This window comes from Balearica regulorum, chromosome 12, assembly GCF_011004875.1.
Source record: "Balearica regulorum gibbericeps isolate bBalReg1 chromosome 12, bBalReg1.pri, whole genome shotgun sequence".
NCBI lineage: Eukaryota > Metazoa > Chordata > Aves > Gruiformes > Gruidae > Balearica > Balearica regulorum.
The window spans coordinates 22532047-22548783 of record NC_046195.1 but is presented as its reverse complement, the minus strand read 5'-3'; the positions used below and the strand labels follow the sequence as shown (position 1 = coordinate 22548783).

Here is a 16737-nt window from a genome sequence, read left to right as displayed (position 1 = left end):
TTCAAATCTAACCAATCAGCGCGCGCGGCACCTCGAGCGTCACCGCGCAGCGTGCCGTTACGCAACGCGACGCCGTCCGCACCTCCTCGGGGTGCGGCCTGTAAGCGTTGCCATGGCGACGCCAACGGCCGCGACCCGCAGAGCGGGCGCCCCCTGCTGGGCCCCGCGGACCCGGGGGTGGGGAGGCGCCGGCGGGGGCCGATCCCGGGCACCGGGCACCGGGTCCGGAGGGAGCGAGCGAGCGGCCGGGACCCCCGAGGCCTCGCTGCGGTCTGTGGCGAGCCCCGGGACCGGGCCGGATGTGGAGCACACGCTGGGGTGGGCCCAGAGCCGGGCCTGGGGCCTGGGGCCTGCAGCAGGGCGATGGGCTGAGTGAGGCCTCGGCGCCGGGGGCTCCGGGTGCCCCGCAGGCCGGGGGACACCGCGCAGGGAGCCGGATGCCTGGAGCATCTGCTTAGTGTGAATAAAGATGGGGGCCCGGGAAGAGAGGTGTTCGCCGTGCCAGGGCCGCTGCCTGCCCGGGGTACGTGAGTTATTCCTGGCCTGGAGGAAGAGCGTCGTGGTGGGAAATGGGGGAACGGGGGTGGAGGGAGAAGTAACTCGGGTTTTAACCCTGGCTGGCAGCTCTGAAGGCCTCCGGTGGGTTGAACTCGATCTCGCTTAAACCACAGATGCCGGTCAGTTCTCAGTTTTAGTGGAAGTGAACTAAATTGAGTGAGCTTACCACCTGAAGGGGAAAAAAGAAAAAAACCCAAGACATCCCAACAAGCTTTTATTTTTTACTGTGACCGCTACCAGAAGAAACCAGTGTCCTGGGCCAACCTTCACTTCTTAAACAGTGTTTTAAAAGACGTGGAAACAGGCAGATTTCTTAATGTTCTGGTAAGGCAGATGAAGGATATAAACGGTCGGAACTGAACCCGCCTGCCCAGGAGCAGAACCAGAGCCCCCCCGTGCAGTCCCACCGTCACGGCCGACCTTGCCCTGCGCCCTAAAACTGGTAAGAAGGAGCTGCCACCCTAAAAACCAGTCTGAATTCCCAAAGCCCTGGGAACTAGCGGATAAAAGCGCCTGAAGCCGCACTTGCAGCAGAAAATGCTGACCGCTGCGGCAGCGCCTCGCTTCTCGTCGATCCCAGACCGCTTAGGACTTAATAAATTAAACCCATCGCACTGACACCCACCTGGGAAACGATACACACAGGGCGAGGGAGAGCAGAGCTCAGTATCATCACGGGAGGAAAGATGATGGTTTAACAAATGAGCTAACGATTCCCACACCGGACTCCTGGTACAGAATCCGATGACGAGGCCTGCCTCGCTGGGGACGTGCTCCCGAAGACAGTCCTGACTCCTGCTACCACCGTCAAACCCTCATTCCAGCTTATTCAAATCCATGTTGTGCGTTATACTCCTCTGGAAGCAGACCCGTGTCTTTTGGATGAAGCGCTATTCAGGAATATTCACATTCACCTTTTCCCTTGACCCAAAGGAACTCGACAGACCTAGGAATCTGCTGTATGGCTGCTTGGTTCATCAGCGCAGTCAGACCTCCTTGGCTGAGGAGCAGATGAGTGATGTTCTCTGGGATTTGGTCATAAAACGGATAGTTTTGTTTCTGATTTGCTCTGGATTGGGCACGGACACGCAACAAAACAGCACGTTCCAACAAATAACTATCCTGTATTATTTACTCGTAACAATTTGACACACAGTTTTTATTTACGTGACTAAAATTTAGTACATTGAATAGCTTTTCGAAGGCCTGTCTCCAGCTGAACAAGAAATCTGGCTGACCTGTGCTACTGCAAGATCAAACGTTGACTGGTTTAGTGTGTGAAGTACGTACCAGACTAAGGGTCTGTGCAAAGCACTACAGGATCCAGAGGGATTAGGGTAGTGTATAATACGGTGTTACATTTTTTAATGCGGTTTTCCTACACATAGTTTTACCTGAAGAGGACGAGCGGACTTCCCAAATTCAAAAGTTAAACAACCAAGAAAAAATGTATAATGATTCATGTAAATTTTACAGGCTCTTAAATCGTGTCTTGCGTGCAGAGCCAGATTCCTCTCCAGTCACGCGAGTACACAAGGTAAATAAGCTTTGCAATTATCAGCAATTATCTCTGAAGTGATTCATTTTCACAGACAGTACTTTTATGAAACTATACAAATCAGGTTAGCGTGTATCAGTGCGATAGTTATATTAGTTTTCTCTTTTAATGAAATAAAACTGTTGAATAAACAATTGTGTTCCAGTGCTTATAAATATTAATATAAATCTTGGTCAGCTTTCAAAAGAAAGCTATTTTTCAAAAGACTTATTTGTCCCATAATATATTTAATGAGCCGTTGTATTGTCACTCAAAAGTGCATCAATTATACCTTGAGAGAGGTAATTATACACAAAACAAATTACACACCCGTATGATTATCAAGAAGCTTGATAACATTCCCTAGCAGTAATCTTTGCATCGCGCGTTCCCGTACCTCCCGCGTGGTATTGGGCAAATCCAACTTGAGAGCCTCGGTGGCCGGAGCCTCCGGCCGAGCCCTCCCCGCGGGCTGCCTCCCCCCTGCCTGCCCCAGGCTGGTACCTCCAGGTTCTGCCCAGGGCTCTCCGCTTCCCCTTGTAGGATCCAGCCACCGCAGAGCAGAGCCGAGCGAGGAGCAGCGGCCGGAGCACAGGGCGATTGCTGGGAGAGCAGAGGTCTAACCCTGGAAATGCCTTAAAGTGACACGGGTTTGTGGGTCTGAACCCCTGCATTACCAATGCTTCATTCTCCCCAGACACCCCCATCCTACTCACTCCCAAAAAGAAAAACATTCTGTCCGAGCGGGACCAGAAACGGGAGAGGTTCAGCGGTGATGGCTGTAGCATCAGTCATCCCTCAGACGTAGGGTCCTGCCTCAGCAGCTCCGGGGAGAGGATCCCTCGACGAGGCAGCCGGGAATTCCTCAGCGCCCTCAGCAAGGTGTCAAACACCTTTTCTGAACGGCCCGGCTGCCCGCGGGCGGCTTCGCACCCCTGTTTGTTAAACACTCGGTACAAAACAACGCTTGGCAGGAAGCCCTGTCGTCACCTCGCGGGCGCGGGTATTTCTTCCTCCGTTAACGTTTGATGCCACAAATGAGGTTAGAGAGGGAGCCCAGGTGGAAGTACAGGATGGAGGTCCCGGGGCAAGAAGGGAGCTCGGCTCTCCCATGGGAATTAATTTCCCAGGACTTACCTATGCACCGGAATCGGACAAAAAAAACCCCGCTATTCTGGAGGAACGTCCCATGGAGAGTTCTTCTAGAGTAAGTCTTTCTGGGTAACGATTAAAAATAGCTGAATTTAAAAACTCAGGCAAACTCTAGTCTCTCCGAGTCCCACATCTGTCAGGCACTTGGGTTTAGTGTAAGGCAGTGTACCACGGATCTTTGAGGTTTTAATCCCTAAATAATGCCACTTTCAAGGTGAAGACCTCAGTTAAGGAGCCCCTGGGAGCGCCCTTGCTCGTGCCTTCACCAGGGAGTCCTGGCTATCGGTCTGAGCTGATGACAAGGGCAGCTGTGCCACCAGCGGACCACTGTTACCCACGTTCACTCGCCCCCCCCCGATTCCTCCGTAAGGCAGACCTGATGAATGCCTATTGCTTTGGAAAGTATTAGCACTTATCTCCCTTTTGCAGAAAAAAGTTAGGATTATTTGAAATATTTCTTGTGGTGAAATAGCAACTTGATTAAAAGCATTTCATAATCTGTTCCCAGCTCTAAAGCTCTATGTACAAAACCCAGTGCAATATGTTTCGCTCCTGAGAAAATTTTAAATAAGCATTTTCTCAGAGAGCGTAGGTGAATAAACTCCTCCTCGTCCATACCAGACCCTTATTGTTTAGGGTCTCTCCCGTGGAGCAGCATAAATACCATCTAGACCCGAAGCCTAATGCCCGTGCAGTTTTTCTCTCTGCAGAGGCTCCGGCATGAAGCGCAGGGACATCGAGCAGAGCCCGATGACAGCCAGGCTCACGGCCACGCAGATGCCCATGGACCCGAGGGTCTGCAGGGAGGAGGGGAGCAGCGGGGCGGGCAGGAGCCGGTCACGGCGCTCGGCCATGTCCATCGTGATGGCCTCCATCTGGAAGTGCGTCCCGATGATCCCACAGACGTGGAAAACTTGGTGGCTGTGCCCTGCAACAAAGCCAAAAGCACTCACCGAGAAATTCTTTAAAACAGCACCGGGAGGGCTCAGCAGGCCTTCTGCATGGCATCCATTGCCTCCACAGCTTCACAGACTGGGGGGTTGGAAGGGACCTCTGGAGATCATCTCATCCAACCCCCTGCCAAAGCAGGATCACCCAGAGCAGGTCGCACAGGATCGTGTCCAGGCGGGTTTGGAATCTCTCCAGAGAAGGAGACTCCACAACCTCTCTGGACAGCCTGTCCCAGGGCTCGGTCACCCGCAGAGGGAAGAAGTTTCTCCTCATGTTCAGATGGAACTCCCTGGGTTCCAGTTGGTGCCCGTTGCCCCTTGTCCTGTCACTGGGCACCACTGAGAAGAGTCTGGCCCCATCCTGCTGACACCCACCCTTTAGATATCGATAGCCATTGATGAGATCCCCTCGCAGTCTTCTCTTCTCCAGGCTAACCAGCCCCAGCTCTCTCAGCCTTTCCTCATACCAGAGATGCTCCATCATCATCCTCACAGCCCTCGGCTGGACTCTCCCCAGTAGTTCCCTGTCTTTCTTCTCCGGGCATCACATTTTTAAATATTTATTCTACTAATTTCTGTGGCTTTTATCGTTGCGCCACCAGAGCACAGAGATCTTCCATTCCAAAAACCCAGCCGGCCGTAATGGCAGCGAGGGACGCGCAGCCGGCTGCCGCCCTCCTGGCACACGCGCGGTGCTAAGGAGCTCCGTGCTCGTGCACGGCGTGGCGGGAGCAGGGAAAACCCCGATGCGGCCAGGACCGCCACCGGGTCTCCTCGGAGGCTGCTCCCGCGCTGCGTTTTGGAAACGGCACGCTTCTGGAGCTGTTCCCGCTTGACCTAGGCAGGACTGTTGTATCTCGTACATAAAACCACATCTCAGATTGCCAGCGGGGAATATATTATAACCTCTGGGAGTCACTCATGCATTAACGCGCTTTCTTCCTGAAAATAATGCGAAAACAATGCCGGCTCACCCTTCCGGCACTCACCTATATAATCAAAGTGTCCCGGCGCAAGTCTCTCGGGCAGGTGGCTGGCGAAGATGAAGCACGTGAGGAAGGCGAAGATGGTGTGCTTGTAGTGGAGCAGGATGGCAGCCTCCGTGCAGCTCTCCGCCGCGCACAGGTAGAACTGCAGCAGCAGAGAGGTGTCCACGCAGGGGTACCGTGCAAGGGAAAGAGGGGAACAACACGTTTCTAAGGCAGGCAGCGCCGTTCCCCGAGCCCCCCGTCATCTCTGGCCACCCAGCACCCCACAACAGGGCACGGGGTGCAGGACCCAGGGCTCAATACGAGTGCTGGCGCCTCCATTTTGTGCAAATCCCAGCCCCGCACCTCCTGTCCTTAGACCTCCCTGTAGCAAAACTCCCGCCCCGCTCCAGTTTAGGGACTGGAAAACTCGCAGCTTTCAAAGGCAGTAACTTTCCAGCACGGACAAAGCGCGGAGCTTTGAAGTGGAAGGAATCTGCCTAGCAATAGGTGCAGGAAAAAATAACCAAATCTCTTTTCCTGCCAGAGTTTGTTTTCCTTTAAAAAAAAAAAAAAAAAAAAAAAAAAAGGCTGGCATATTTTCCCAAATATTTTCAGACTGAGATGAAGCAGCTGATATTTCCAACCCCGCAGCAAGCAAATGTCTCGGTGCTGGGAATATGGACCGTGGGAGACGTACCCTGTAGAAGAGAGGGATGCTGTCGAAGAGGTACGGGTACACAAAGGCCAGCGTGCGGGAAGCCTTGCTGAACCTGGGGTGCTCCACCTCCAGAAACCTAGAAGAAAACAGAGAAGGTGTTTCGCGGGGCACAGCGCGGCGGGTTAGGCTCACGTAAGCACCGGATTCTGTTTGCCGGCCGTTTGCTGGGGACTGTGGTTGCAGTGTACAGACTGCACGTACGTCCTTCCCACGGCTGCCCGCAGGTTCAGCCAGAGCAGCGTGGGTTTTGTCTGCTGACGGTGTTAAAGCTGCGCCCACCCTCAGCTCACGTGCTGGGACCTTCCCGGGCTGAACCCCGGGCTGGGGGAGGAAGGATTTAGGGGCTCTGCCCCGTTCTCTGCTCTGGCTCTCGCGGTGCGTCTCTGCAGCTCTGGAAACGACCGTTTTTACACCATCCTGGAGTGGCTGATTTTGCTTCTTTTACCGTTGCTCGTTACCCATCAGCAGCCAGAGCAGAGCTGGTCTTCAAACAGCTCCTGCCCCTGCAGTTGTGTTTAACTGAGTTTTCACTCTGGGTTTGAATCTAAGCTTTGTGAGCACGGCAGTCACAAGGAGAATACATCTGCCTTGGTTTGGAAGGCTTTGTAGGTAATGCAGCAGTCCGGCTGTGATTGTCACCGTTTGTTAATTAAGCTGTATTGCAGCTGACGTTTGAAACGCGTGAAACGTCGCAGCATCCTTCTTTTTTACATCCTGCCAAGACTTTGCGATTGTCGTTTCAGAGAAAGCATGCAGAGAGTTACTGAAATCACAAAGTAAATTAATTTAACAAGTTACTTTTTAATGACATCACCATCATAAGGGAAGAAGCAGCCTGTTGGTTAGAATCACACCATGTATGAGGAGGGAAGTGTATGTCTGGACAGGGAATAATAGTCTGCATTTTGTTCCCCAGGAAATCGCGCTGCTGAAATGTAGGACATGCTCCGTAGCTGAAATCACGAAAGAATCGACCACCCAAGTCCCCAAAAAACCATTATAAAAACTGGGGCTGGGTCGCGAGCCGTGTGCCGAGCCCCCAGCCTGCTCTCGCCGCGCAGGGAACACGACTCAAAGGAAACACGGAGACGGAAAGCCCAGGGGAGCCGCACCACGCACGGCCAACGCGCCCCACGCCAAGTCCTGCCCCTCTGGCCGTGGGGCAGCGGGGAGGCGGCAGGGTGGGCGTCGGGATGGTCCCGACCCCGGGGGAGGCTCCGGCAGCGTCACCCTGCCCTCCCACCGCAGCCACGGGAGCTCCAGACCGGGAACAGAAAAGCTCTGCCTCCGGTGCCTCCCCGCTGGGAAAGACCAACTTTTACAGGTTTTTAACCCGATGTGGAAACAGAGAGATTCACTTGTGCAGAACTACAACAGACCTTCCCGCAAACAGGAGGGCTCTGTCAATATGACCCGAAATACGGTTGAAACCCCAACGATTCAACTTATGCTCAAGAGCCACTAACGGCGTAAGGGCTTTCACCTCGCTCCTCCGCGGTTTGGCCTTCCACCGTGGCTGGTGGCTTGCTCAGAAGACGTGACGGTGATGCCGAAGATGCCTCCTGCTCCATTTCCTCCTGCCCTTCTGCATGATTCCTGCTGCGTTTTCCTACCGTGGTTTCACCTGCCCGGTGCTGTACTCCCGTCCTGCTCCACCCTTGCCACACGTATTCCCACTCCTCCGGCCACGGACCGATCCAACCTGCTCTCCTCTGTTGCCAAAACAGCCCCCGCCCCGCCGGGCGCAGGGTAACCCCGGGGACAGTGCCCTGTTCACAGGGGACGAGTGAGATGCAGCAGGGTTCAAGCGTACTCTGTTCTCCTGAAAAGCCCGTACAGGTTTTTCTGCTTTCGCGGGGATGTCCGCAGGGAGATGCCAAATCCTCAAGCATGAAAGAAACCTTGTGTGCGGCTGCTCATCCCGCATGGGGGGAGGGATGCAGTCGGACGCTCTGTTTCAGTGTGGCGGGGGTATCTAGCATCACGTAAAGGATAAACACACTTATTGCGGTCCATCTGCACGTGTTTCCCTGTTTGGCAATTCAATGTTCCTTGGCCAAAGGATGCAAAAACCAACCAACCAAAACTCTTACTGCTGACTCATCAGCCAGCCATCTAGGGGTGGAAAATTTTCCTGAGAAGTTGATTAAATTTGGTGCGGTAGCTTAGCAGATGCCTTTCTTCAGACGCCCCACTGCAAGTCCCTGCCTTCATCACCTCGCCGCATCCTCCTCTGCATTACCCCAAACTCCCCTTGACCTTCCCGGGCCGCATCAAGACGCTGAGCATCCTCTGCCGCCGCGTTCGGCCACAGTGCAGAAGACCACCAGCCGGGTTCAGGTAGCCCGACGCTGACAGCACGAACCGCTCCGCAGCGGCCAGCCGTGCCGCTCGCCCGGCCCCTCGAGTGACCCCGGCCCCAGGCAGCCGCGGACCCTCCCGGCTCCCGGAGACAGCCCTGCCCTGCCCGGGGTGCGGTTGGCGGAGCAGCCCTGACGGCATTGCTGCGAGCGGGGCAGGAGCAGGGCTGCCCGGGCAGGTCCCCTCCGACCGCTCCCGGCTCGGTAGCATCGCTGCCCATTGCACAATTCGGTTTCGGGTCCGCTCCCATCCGACCCCCCCACCCCGGCTCGGAGGGACGTTCAGGCTGGTGTGACTCAGCCGAGGGTGCTGTCGAAGCGAAGGCAATCGGGGAGCAGCACCCTGCGGTAGGAAACGGGGTGGCCCAGGCACCGGCAGCCTCACGGGGGTCTCAGGGGCAGCCAGCCCCACCGCCTCCCCATCCCCGCCCCGCCAGCCGTGGCTCAGGCACCCGGGGTGCACGCCCGGCACGAGCCCCTGCCACGAACCAGGGGAGCACCGGAGCAGAGGCGGGTACAAACCCGTGCACCCTCGTCCTCCGCCAGCCGCAGCCTGCGAGGGAAGAGCGAGGAGAGAGACGGACGGACGGGGGCACGGACGGGGTGACACGCAGCTGAGACGCTCGCACGCGGGCGGGCAGAGGGGCACGGGGTGCGGGCAGCTAACGCGCTCCAAGGAGGCGACGGGGTGTGCGCAGGGCGCGGTGGTGAGTTACGGGGGCTCGTTCTCTGCTCAGCACCACGGGGGTGAGCCAGCACCGCTGCTGGCCCACGCCGCTGTGGTGCATCCAGCATTCCTGCTCACCCGGGGATGCTTTGTTGATCTTTTTTATTTTTAAGCCGACATTTGGTGGGTTTACCGCTTCTCTAACGAATAGCGTCCTGAGACGACAGGAACTGCTGTTCTACCCCATAGCGATACCTGCAGTTTTTTCACATAACTGTACTTACAGTTTCGTAGTAGAGAGATGCTGACAATTAAATTTGCAGATCGAGAATTTTTTTAAACAATCCAAATTAATCTGGAACTGATCTCAAGCTGCTGATATTTCCTAAGCGTTATCTTCGAGCGGTAAGTACTAGGATTAGCAGGCGGTCAGTAAGCTTCGTTTGCTAAGCCCATCTAACGAGAAAATAAAGAGACGCACAAGACAAAAATAAGAGAGGGAAAAGAGACAAAAAGAAAGAGAAAGAAATGAAGAATATAAGGAAAAAATACCAAGCCCCAACTGGGATCATCCACTGAGCGATCCAGGAGAGAGCCTTGAGTTTGCTCAGTAATACCAAGGACAGGTCCACATCTTCCAGCCCAGGGAGTTACTCCAGGGAGTAACCCACAGACCAACAGGCGAGTAAACCCTCCCATACTCAACAGACACTTAAATGAGCCAAATTTGCAGGATCCATAAGGAATATCGAGGGCTTAGCAGGTCCCCCTGAGGAAGACACGGCGGCACTCAGCACCATCCCACCCCGCCGCAGCCCCTCTCGCGCAGCAGAGCCGGCCGAGCAGCGTGATTTCCCCGTGCCGAGTGTGCCGGGGCGTGGGAGCATCTTCCTCCCCGCCGAGGCAGCAGCATCGAACGCAGCCCTGTGCCGGGAGGGCCCCGGGGAGGGGGCAAAAACCCCCCCAGGGTTACGTGATGCTACAACAGGCGACCACGTGCCAAAGAGCAACCACATGCCAAAGACACCTCGAAATACAAAGACACCCCGAAATACAAAGACACCCCGAAATACAAGGAAGGAATAACGCCAAACAGTTCACGCCGCTTGTGAAAACAGGAATTGTAGGTTTTGCAAAGCAAGCTGCGTGTTGTCGCAGTGACGGACACGAGCGCTTTACAAACACAGCCTTCAGGGAGGTATCTACCGCAAATTAAATAAAAACCAATCCAGAGATCTAGCACGGCACGTACGGCTGGAAATCAGCTGAGTCGTTTAGACATTTGAGTTATTCCAAACAAATTCTCGAACGCCATTCAGGAACAAAATACCGCGCACGCGATGCTGCTCATGCTTTAGAAATGATGCGGTCGGCTGCAAGAATGTTGAGGGTCCTCCTCTGCAAGCCTGTTATACACATATATAAACACACGCACATAGAAACACACGCACGTAGAAACACGCACATAGAAACACGCACACACATAGAAACACACGCACATAGAAACACGCACACACATAGAAACACACACGCACACACGCACACACAAACGCACACACATAGAAACACACATGCACATAGAAACACACACACAAACACGCGCACATAGAAACACGCACACACATAGAAACACACGCACACACAAACACGCACACACATAGAAACACATGCACATAGAAACACGCACACACATAGAAGCACACACAAACACGCACACACATAGAAACACACGCACACACAAACACGCACACACATAGAAACACGCGCGCACACACGCGGCACTTTGGCTGCTCCGTGCCTTTGGCAGGCCCGTGCTCACGTTTAAAGCTCAGCGCAGGTTTACCCGTTGGGGGCACGGGAGCCCAGCCCTCTCTGCAGGTTGTGTGCGACAAGCAACAGCCCAGAGAAGGTGCCGGGGGCGGGTGTCCTCCTGCCAGGCACGCACCACGCAACGTTACCTTTCGAACTTTCAAAAATTAAAGCCACTTCAATTGTTTTGCGCTTTTTACCATCAAACTCTCCTCCTGCCAACATGCAACACATCTAAACCAAAAATCCCCTTTTCCCCTTCCTGAACGTAAGGCTCTTACTGTTACGATACAGCCTGTAATTGAAAACCTTTATTAATACTACTAATTACCGATTCTGCTGTGGCAATCACGGCGGATAACGCAGGAGCTTACCTGGAGTAGCAGGACAGACTGGTGCTAACGACGGTGTTAAACACCGCGATGGGGACGTAGCAGCGGTGGAACGTGCTGTCGACCCATTCCGCAGGGAAGATGTACGCCGAGTACGCCAGCGCAGACCCTGGAAGCACAGGAGGTGCCCGGTCAGCGCCAGGTCCCGCCGGGACCCTCAGCATCCTCCTGGGCGCAGCTGAGAACCTCCGCACCGGCACTGGGCGTCGGGCGCTCTCGGGAAAGGGAGATGGGAATTCAGGTAGACGAGGAGGTAAATAGCTGCGGGGAGCGGCCGGCAGCCGTCCTGCCAGCCAGCCCCTCCAAACACCTTGCCGTGAGCAGCCGGGGGCGCGTTGGGCCCTGAGAAGACCCCGGCTGCTGCTGCCCACCCTGGGTTTGCACCCCGGTGAGCTGCCACCGACTTCACCGACAGCATTTGCTTTTAATGTGGGTTTTTTGCTTTCTTCTATTCAGTACGAACACCAAAGCGTGTCACACAGCCAGGCCTTCATCCCAGGGCTGCCCAGTATGAAACTCAGCCTCAAATTATTATTTGTGGGGGTGTCAGAGATGCTTCACGGTCCCTCTCAAGCGCCAGGCTGCAGGGAGGAGGAAGAGGAGGAGGAGGAGGAGGAGGAGCAGGAGGAGAAGGAGGAGGAAGAGGAGGAGGAGAAGGAGGAGGAGAAGAAGGAAGAAGAGGTGGAGAGGACGGAGAAGGAGGAGGAGGAGGAAGAGGACGAAGAGGTGGAGGAGAAGGAGGAAGAAGAGGTGGAGAAGGAGAAGGAGGAGGAGGAGTAGGAGGAGAAGGAGGAAGAGGAAGAAGAGGTGGAGGAGAAGGAGAAGGACGAGGAGTAGGAGGAGAAGGAGGAAGAGGAAGAAGAAGTGGAGGAGGAGAAGGAGAAGGAGGAGGAGGAGGAGAAACTCCACACAAGCAGCTGCCGTTCCTGCCTGTCCCATGGGTACGAGCCGTCTGAGCACCCGGGGGTCCAGCCCGGTCCCTGCTGCCTCCCTGTGCTTCGGGTCCTGCTGCGCTGGGGGGTGCTGGGGACGGGCACCCCATCGAGACCTCTGCCGACCTGCCCGTCCTTACCCAAGCTGTACATGCTGAGAGCCGCGTAATCGAAGAAGTAGCAGATGTGCCGGGCGCGGGTGGACATGGTGCTGAAGGTGTGGGCGCAGCTGGAGGCGAGGGGGTAGATGCAGCAGGTCAGCAGGTAGGCGAGGAGCGGCCAGGCGTGGGGGTCCTCCCGGCCCCCCGGGCCCCGCAGCCGCCCCACCAGCGTCCACACGAAGTACCTGTGGGGTGGAGGAAGGTGAGCATCGCACCCCTGGGTGTCCCCCGTCCCTGCTCCCACCGCAGAGACCCGCCGCCTCCTCCCCCGGGTGTTGAAGACCCAGGACACGGCACCTACCAGGCGGGCACAAAATGCGTCCAGATATTTAGGGTCTCATTCGTCATCTGGAAGACGCTGAGGAGGCAGTCTGCTGCCGAACTTCTGGGGGGGCGATACCCAAAGAGGATCCCCTGCTCCTGGTACCCCTGCAAGGCAAAGACTGGCACCGGTGGCAGTCGGAGGAGAAGGAAGGAAGGACAAACCGGAGGAGAAGGAAGGAAGGAAGGTTGCCAAAAGGAAGGTGCCCATAATTCAGGACCCAGGACCCTGCTGCGAGGACAGAGCCGTGTCCCCCCCCCATGGGAGGTGGTCCCGGGGAGGGGCCGAGCACGCTGGGGACAGCCACCCCAGCACCCTGCTCCCGTCTGCCACCTCCCCAAACCCCACCGAGCCTCGAGCTTAGGGAGGAAAAGCTCCTCTCTGACCTTAGGCACTTGGTTGATGCTGAGCAGCCGGGGTAGCTTGAGGCTCAGCATCGCGCAGGTCGGCGCTCCGGCTCCGAGGGATGTTTTCGGGTGGGCTTCCCTGGGGACGAGCCCCCGCGCTGCCTCACGCCCCGCCTGGCCGCATCTCACCGCGCTGGGGAAACGATGGGACGGGCACGGGGCTGCCCCGTGACGGCCGAAGTGACGCTCCCCGGGTGCAGGATGGGTGACCTGGGGGAGACGAGCATTCGTGGGGACGTGGCACAGTGTCCCCATGCAGGGTCCCAAACCCACGCGTGGCAAATGCTTCCTGGGGATGTTGGGACCCCCTCCCCACCACCCAGGGGGAGAAGGACAGCATGTCCCTGTGCCCACCACCCGGAGGGACTGGAAGTCCCTGTCGTCACCCCAACAGAGCCAGGGGTGATGCGGGAACAGCGTCCACGTCTCCAGAGTACCCCAAGGTCGCACAGAAAGCCCTGGGCACGGGCTGGGGGGCTGCAGGGTGCAGGCAGGTCCCCTCAGGGAAGCGGGGAGGACGCAGGGTCCCAGGCAGCGCCCGGGCTGGTTCATCTCTGCCCGCTGCCCGTGGGGCATCCCAGTGCCACGGTGCAGCCCCTCCGGCCCCAACGTCCCCGTCTCTTACCCACTGACGGCTTTGGCAGTGCCGCCTCTCCCCCCTCCGCCTCCACCTCCAGTCTGCGAAATAAAGGTGAAAAAAAATAATTATCCCCTGCGCCCTCCTGCAAGGGACCGCCTGGCCGGGGGGAAGCCGGGCGAGAAGGGAGCCTGAGGCTCGGCGTGCCGGGTCGGCTGTGTCGCACGGGCGTATCGCATGTGAACCAACGCACTGGTGTCCCCCCCGTTTCTGAGAGCTGTCTGCAACCCTCCAGCCCACAGAGCCACGAGAAAGAGCCTCCGCAGCCTCCTGAGCGCCGCTCCTGGGGTGGCACTTCGGCTGCCTCAGCCATCCCATAACTTCACACCGGGACGCGCCGAGATTCAGCCTTCAGCACGCCTTGCCGGAGCTGCGCAGAGACTTGCCGGTCCCAAACGAACCCCTTTGCTGCCCTTTCCCGGCCCCTGGCATTGCCCTTCAACTTCCCCTTCTCTTCCTCCCCGCCCGTACTCTACCTCTCGGCGTGGCCGAGCAGCTCCGGTGCAAAACCGACACGGGCAAAATGCCGTGGGGCACCGTGCGCGGGGAGCACCGGGAGAGAGGGAGGTGGCTGGGAGGCGGTTAACAGAAGGGAAAAAATTAACGAGGCAAGAGAGCAATAAACCCGACATAAAATAAAATTGGAAATGCCTTTAGTTAAAGATTAGGCTTAAATCAGGAGCTTTTTCTTGGCTGTTGCAGTGCAGGCGTGCTGCCTCCAAGCTACGCGGAGGCTGCAGCCCCCCGCGATCCCCTCGGTATTCCTGCACCGCTCCATGCTGGAAGGGGGAACCTCATCCCTGCCGTGGCTTCCAGAGCCTCAGGACCCAGCTGGAGGGCAGGGAGTGCGGGCAGGGAGTGTGGGCAGGGAGCGCGGGCAGGGAGCGTGGGCAGGGAGTGCGGGCAGGGAGTGCGGGCAGGGAGCGCAGGCAGGGAGCGCGGGCAGGGAGTGCGGGCAGGGAGCCGTTGGTTATTTGCATGCTCCAGAAACGAAGGGCAGCCTGGCACAGGGCTCTGCCTTTTCCCGTCCCCGCCGCACGTCTGATAGGAACACGAATGAGGGCGACGATGGGATGGCGCAAAACTAACGTGTCTCGTCCGGGTGAAGCCGAGGAAGTGGGGCAAGCTCTTCACAAAGGCACGCCGCGGGGTGCGGGAGCCCTGATTTGCAAAGAGCCCTTGGACTCGGTGCAGCCCACGCGGGGAGCAGGCAGCCGGTCCCCCGCACGCACCCCGCACCGGCGCCGCATCTGCGGAAGGATGTGGGAAGCACCAGGCCCGGGCTTAACGAAGAGCTTGTATTTTTAAGAGCAAAAATGAGTCACCGGAGCTGCGGGGTGCAGCAGCAGCCCGGGCACACCCTGCAGTCCCGTGTTTTCCTCCTCCTTCGGCTGACTTTTTCCACCCGGGAGCACTGCTCCCATGGCAGCGGCGTGGGACGAGGGATGGGGGCACATGGCAGCCGTGACCCCTGCGAACGGCTCCTTTGCAAACAGCAGGTTCCAAACTCTGCAGGAGCACCCAGCTGGCTGCAAACACACCTCTTCCTCCTCCTCCTCCTCCTCCTCCTCACCCCGCTATGGCCGTGCACGAAGCCCCGTGGGGATGCCAGGCACCGCAGGCTGCAGGTCCAGCTCGGGAGCCTTCGGTTTGTGCCGCGTTCACCGGGGGAAGGTTCCCGCCCTGCACCCGCTTTCGCCCGTAATGGCTGCGGTTTGTCTGTGGCGAGAGGAGCCCCGACACGTCCCCTGTCACCGTCCCTCCGCCGCGGGTCCGGACTCGGCTCCAGCCAGCGTGGCTGCAGCAGCTCCCCCCCGGCACGGCTCTCCCACCACAGCTGGCGTGCGACCGGTGTCTTTCGATGGAGGGGAAAATATTTTAGCCGTTAATTATTAACTTCTATGACTTTCTTACGGCGGCGCAAGGAGAGAGACTAGTTGAACTGTAAAACAAGCGGCTGGGCTCCTTTGAGTGCTCGGCACCGGAGTCAGCAGCGTGGGACATGCCAAGACCTTTTCCAGCAGAACAACAGAGGCTTTGTAGGAGGCTGTTCTTGCTGCGGGTGGCTGCTGGTATCTGCTCGGGATCTCAGACGAGCAGGCAGCCCCGAGCGTACGCGTAAGCTTAAGGCTTTCCAAAATCAGTGTGTTTCAGGCACGTGCTCGAGCTCTTTGCCAGACCCAGCGCTTTCATCCATCCTCCTCGGGGGACGGACGCGTCTCGGCGCCTCGTCCCGCTCCTAAAACGCCACCGAGTGAAACTTCCATAAATTCTGCAAACGATCAGCGTGGCCACGAGCTGCCGGTGCCGTGGGAGGGCAGGGAAAAGCACCGTGCTGCCGGCCCCGCCGCACCGTCCCCATCCCGCACGGCTCTTTCCCACCTTCATCTTTTCACGGAGCGTCTGAAAAACCTCCCGGCCTCCCGGCACGACCCACACGCCAGCTCATGTCGTGCAAACCCTCGGCGTCCTCCTGGGCGGGGGGGGGGGGGAAGCGTGAAAAGCAACAATCTGAAATGATTCAGGGGAAAAAGCAGAGCGGCCGGTACTTACGGCGCTGCTCCCAGGAGCGGGGCTGGGTCGGATGCTGCGTTATCGCCGGCGCTGGCTCCGCGTAACCGTATTACTCATCTGTGTACAAACACAGCCCACATGGCCGAGCCACGCTGGAAACCCGGCCGGGGCGTAGGCAAGGCAGGCGAGCGGGCTGGGGCAGGTTTGCCAAAGCCGGCAGCCCGGCAGGAAGGGCAGGGAGGCTCCGCAGAGAGCCCCGCTCGCTGCCCGCACCCCGCAGGACGGTCCCCGCACCCCGGCTGGGCTCCGGGGAGAGGAGCGGGGGAAGGACACGGCGGAGGTCAGCCCCGCCGGCTGCTTTCCCAGATTAGGAGCAAATTAATTCTGGCTCGTCTTTTAGTGAAACAGGAAAAAGGCAACAAAATAAAACCGGAAATAACTGTGGCCAAACGCTCTCAGATCGTGCTCTGGATTAGCTTCAGCCGGGCTGCAAGGAAGTGGAATAAGGGCAGGAAAAAATATTAACGTACAGACCTCCCCGTGCATCTTCAGCTCCCGGGCCCCTCCGCTTTGGCACCGGAAAACACCCGAAACTTGCTCAACTGTCTCCAAGGAGACTGCGAAGTTAAAACCCTCCCGCAGACGAAGAG

General features: G+C 57.4%; 1 protein-coding gene across 5 annotated transcripts; it reads right to left on the bottom strand.

The window, feature by feature from the left end:
• Window positions 1-1668: 1668 nt before the first annotated feature.
• PAQR5 (progestin and adipoQ receptor family member 5) lies at window positions 1669-16727 on the bottom strand. 5 transcript variants are annotated; one of them, XM_075764381.1, is made up of 10 exons: window positions 16622-16727; window positions 16127-16204; window positions 13562-13614; window positions 12916-13146; window positions 12509-12636; window positions 12187-12392; window positions 11097-11223; window positions 5866-5962; window positions 5187-5328; window positions 1669-4175 (listed from the first exon to the last, which is right to left on the bottom strand). In XM_075764381.1, exons 4-10 carry the CDS (start codon window positions 12964-12966, stop codon window positions 3928-3930), a joined length of 999 nt encoding a protein of 332 aa, XP_075620496.1. In that variant the 5' UTR covers window positions 12967-13146; window positions 13562-13614; window positions 16127-16204; window positions 16622-16727; the 3' UTR covers window positions 1669-3927. The 5 variants fall into 5 exon arrangements, with proteins under 5 accessions (XP_075620496.1, XP_075620498.1, XP_075620494.1 ...); XM_075764383.1 differs by lacking the exon at window positions 16127-16204 and having other exon boundaries at window positions 16622-16703; XM_075764379.1 differs by lacking the exon at window positions 16127-16204 and having other exon boundaries at window positions 16618-16695.
• Between the last annotated feature and the right edge of the window lie 10 nt (window positions 16728-16737).

Excerpts from the sequence above, each read along its gene's own strand:
- PAQR5 (XM_075764379.1), bottom strand. Across the intron at positions 5,329-5,865 it reads GCATCCCTCTCTTCTACAGG|TTCTACCTGTGCGCGGCGGA; the intron begins GTACGTCTCCCA and ends CTGCTGCTGCAG. Across the intron at positions 4,176-5,186 it reads GGGACACTTTGATTATATAG|GGCACAGCCACCAAGTTTTC; the intron begins GTGAGTGCCGGA and ends GCTTTGTTGCAG.